The sequence below is a fragment of the Scylla paramamosain genome, chromosome 40, assembly GCF_035594125.1.
Source record: "Scylla paramamosain isolate STU-SP2022 chromosome 40, ASM3559412v1, whole genome shotgun sequence".
In the NCBI taxonomy this organism is placed as follows: Eukaryota; Metazoa; Arthropoda; class Malacostraca; order Decapoda; family Portunidae; genus Scylla; species Scylla paramamosain.
The window spans coordinates 9,905,264-9,909,092 of NC_087190.1; the positions used below are offsets into that span (position 1 = coordinate 9,905,264).

The 3,829-nt window shown below is 32.2% G+C and overlaps 1 protein-coding gene across 1 annotated transcript; it reads right to left on the minus strand.

The window, feature by feature from the left end:
* Positions 1-755: 755 nt before the first annotated feature.
* On the minus strand, positions 756-3,335 carry LOC135092628 (vitellogenin-1-like). The gene is made up of 2 exons (XM_063991233.1): positions 3,278-3,335; positions 756-2,924 (listed from the first exon to the last, which is right to left on the minus strand). The coding sequence occupies exons 1-2, from the start codon at positions 3,333-3,335 to the stop codon at positions 2,044-2,046; spliced, it is 939 nt and encodes a 312-aa protein (XP_063847303.1). The 3' UTR covers positions 756-2,043.
* Positions 3,336-3,829: the final 494 nt, after the last annotated feature.

A 3,829-nucleotide genomic window follows, 5' to 3' on the forward strand; every position in this document is an offset into this window, starting at 1 on the left:
AATGAAAACACTCTCAATATTGTGAATAGTCCCAAAAGACCATAGCTGGAACATTTTTTGAAACATCAAATAGTCCTTTAAAGTTTATAGAAATTGAAATAATTATATCTTCACTAATCAAACATTTATTTAAACTTTTGTAATGCTTTTTTTTAATATGACGTTCTTCATAAAAAATAGTAGACCTCTCATGTACTGTTTTGTTTTGTGCCATTATTGAAAGGAAAATAATCACCAATATGTTACTTAATTATGTATTGTTCATTGCTTATGACTTTGACAAGATTGATGATAATACATTTTCTTATTATGAAAATGATAGATACTTCCTAATAAATGAAAGATATTGACTGTAACACAAAAAGATATTAAAAAAAAACATTGTTATGAACATAATAGATTCCTCCTAATTTTAATTTTTTTTTCAAATATATATATATATATATATATATATATATATATATATATATATATATATATATATATATATATATATATATATATATATATATATATATATATATATATATATATATATATATATATATATATATATATATATATATATATATATATATATATATATATATATATATATATATAAACATCCTCATGAACATAATAGATTCTTCCTAATTATCATTTTTTTCAAATAAAAAAATCCTTATGAACCTAATAGATTCTTCCTAATTATAATTTCTTTCAAATATGCCTAAGGAATTAGACAACTCAAAAATTTTCAAATAAATGAAAGATGGACTGTATAATAAAAAATAAAAAAACATTATAAAATAAACATCTATTTAATATTCCATTCAAATAATATGTACCTAATGAATTAGCATACAACAAAACTTAATATCGTAATAGGCATACTAAATTTGTATTTTAACTCATTTCATTAAGATTGATTTCATTTACAGGTCTTCATAAAATTTATGATGGCATCGTGGAATCAGATTTTTATTACAAAGGTCCATCAAGTCTTTTTTCTTGTTAGCAGGCAATGTAAGTTTGCTGGAGTAACATGGCAATAAGTCATTAATGGAGGTGGCTTTATTTGAGTTTTTCAAAATTTTAAGCTCCTTATAGTCTGAACCATAGGAATGTTTACAAAAAACTGACAGTGGTGACTGCTTTTCAAATTTCATTACTTTAACATCAGAGAGTTGAAGAGTCTTGCAATTGATAGGTCCCATTTCAGTAGCTAGAGACTTGATGTTCAAGAAATCTTTGTAACAAAGCTCTTTTACTACGAAAGGCTGTCCTTTCTTTCTAGCAGTTCGAATTGCCGTTACGTAAGTTTCCGGCACATAAATGGGTCCACTTTTTAAAATTCTCTTTACTTCTCTTTCAATTAGGGAATGGGCAGAGTCACCCTCATTTTGGGTATGCCCTTTTATTAGAAACTTGTGTGTTATTGAAGTTATATTTGGTAAGTTGTTTACTGCATAAAGGTAAAGTGCCATCATGAACTTATTTTTCTGTTGGCCAGAACAGTTATCTGAGTAAAAAATTATGTCAGTTTCTCCTGCCTCACACAAGGTTTTAATGTAATCGAGAACACAGGTCCCAATTTCATTAACCCCACGTTGGCCATTAGTTTCATTCCAGACATAGCAATTACATGAGTTTGTTTTAGCATTGTAAATAGTAAAATTTAAAACATTCAGCTTTGACTTGTAATAAAAAACTGAAATGTCCCCTTTTGGTATCTGCATTACAGCCTGAAGGTCATAAACAGCAACAACTGCATCACTCTCAGTTTTATCTTTATGTTTTTCATTTCTTGACATGTCTTTTTCTTTGTGGTGATTTTCATAGCTTCCTTGAAGGCGCTCTTTCTCTTCATCCTCCGCATTATGATAAGATGAACAAACATCGCATTGGTCCTTTTTAGGAACAAAAAAAGAAATATTATACTCTGTGGTAAAAATGCGATAAAACAGAGTGTAATTGGCATAAGGTACCTTTTGTTGTTTGGACTTCTCAACATAATCGCGGTGAATTTCTGCAATTGTTTTAGAGCCGCATATGAATGTCCTACTTGATGTAGCTCTCGTATAGTGACTCTATCTGAGGGATAGACTCAATATGTGCCTTGACGCCTTTCCTAATTTCAGGATCAACAGTTACTTGATTACCATGTTGGCCTCTCTTATCAGGTTCCATAAGAACATTAGCAACTCTGCTTTGCTTTGCTAAAGCTGTTCTTATTGGCCGGTCATTGATATCAAGTGTGTTCTTGAAAAAAAGTTTGCAAACACGAATTTCATTCTGACCAACCATGAAGTGAAAGGAACTGTTATTGTTCCTAGGTTGACGGTTGCCTCCCTCACGAATATACCTGTATTTAGGTCTAACAGTTTTAATGCAGTTTGAAATGAACTGCCACTGTTGAGCAATGTCTCCTAATGCCCAATAAGAGTCAAAGAGTTTTTGCCTTTCTTCATTTATCTGTTCTGAACATTTAATTCGACATTTATTTCCACATGGCAGTTTCATTTTCCTTTCTGGTCTTATTTTCTTATTTTTGCTTATATAAGCCTTTCCAGAGTTTCTTAATTTTTTCGCTTTATGTTTCTTCCATTGACTCAGGTGCTGTTTACGTTTACGTCCCTTTTGCGGACTAACTAGTACAGGAATTTTATCAACTGCGTCCTTCTCTTCAAGGTTAAAACTCTCTTCTTCCTCTTTGCTTGGGATATAGTCCTTATCTTTCACGGAATCATCTGTGTCAATATCTTCAGTTTCTGAGTCACTGCTAGAAGATGATTCACTGCTAGAAGACGAGTCACTACTAGAGGACGAGTCACTACTAGAAGAAGACTTCCTGTTATTTGAAGCAGAGCTTGCACCCGTAATGCTTGCTGATGGCAGCAGATGGTCATCATTGATTTGAGGGTCAACAGCAAGTTCACATCCTACAAAGTACAAAGAAATGGGTCTAAAATGTGATTTTTTTTGTGTGTGTTAAAAACGCTCTATGGTATGTAAGACAGCATGTGTCATTTTTTTTTAGTTTGGGGGGGAACTATAAATTACTCAGATGGGGGTCCAAATTTTTAACAATGAGAACCAAAAAATCTGAAAATTTTACTTTATTTTGCATTTTTAAAAAGTTGGATCTTTAAACTTCAAAGCCTTACTCCTCCGAAAGTTTTGATTGTTAAAATAGTTTTCATCAAAATTGGCTCATTAATAAAAAAAAATAGGCTTACCTCCCACCTTAAAGCAAATTATATAGAAATATAATCAAGGTTATGATAGTATATACCTGTACTATTTTCCTCAGGGTTTTCTTCACTGTTTTCCAATAGGGTACTAGGATTCATTTTTAGGAGTGTTAAAAGTAGAAGGCCGGGAGTGATATTAAAGTTATACTTGGCGCTGGTCAGACCTCATCTAGACTACGCGGTGCAGTTCTGGTCCCCACATTACAGGAAAGATATAGGTCTATTAGAATCAGTACAGAGGAGAATGACTAAAAGGATACAGGGGATGAGGAGTATCCCTTACGAGACGAGGTTGAAGCTGTTAAATTTACATTCTTTAGAGAGACGTAGGTTAAGAGGGGACCTTATAGAAGTCTTTAAGTGGTATAAGGGTTATAACAAGGGAGATGTAAGCAAAATTCTTAGGATCAGCAACCAGGGTAGAACAAGAAATAACGGGTTCAAGCTTGAAAAATTTTGGTTTAGGAAGGAGATAGGAAAAAATTGGTTCTCAAATAGAGTGGTAGATGAGTGGAACGGACTCAGTAATCATGTTAGTGCTAGGACACTAGAGAGCTTTAAGAGAAGATTAGACAAGTTTATGGATGGGGATA

Coding starts and splice junctions, on each gene's coding strand:
- LOC135092628 (XM_063991233.1), bottom strand. CDS start 3,335: ATGAATCCTAGTACCCTATTGGAAAACAGTGAAGAAAACCCTGAGGAA. Junction 2,925..3,277: donor CCCTGAGGAAAATAGTACAG/GTATATACTATC, acceptor TGTACTTTGTAG/GATGTGAACTTGCTGTTGAC.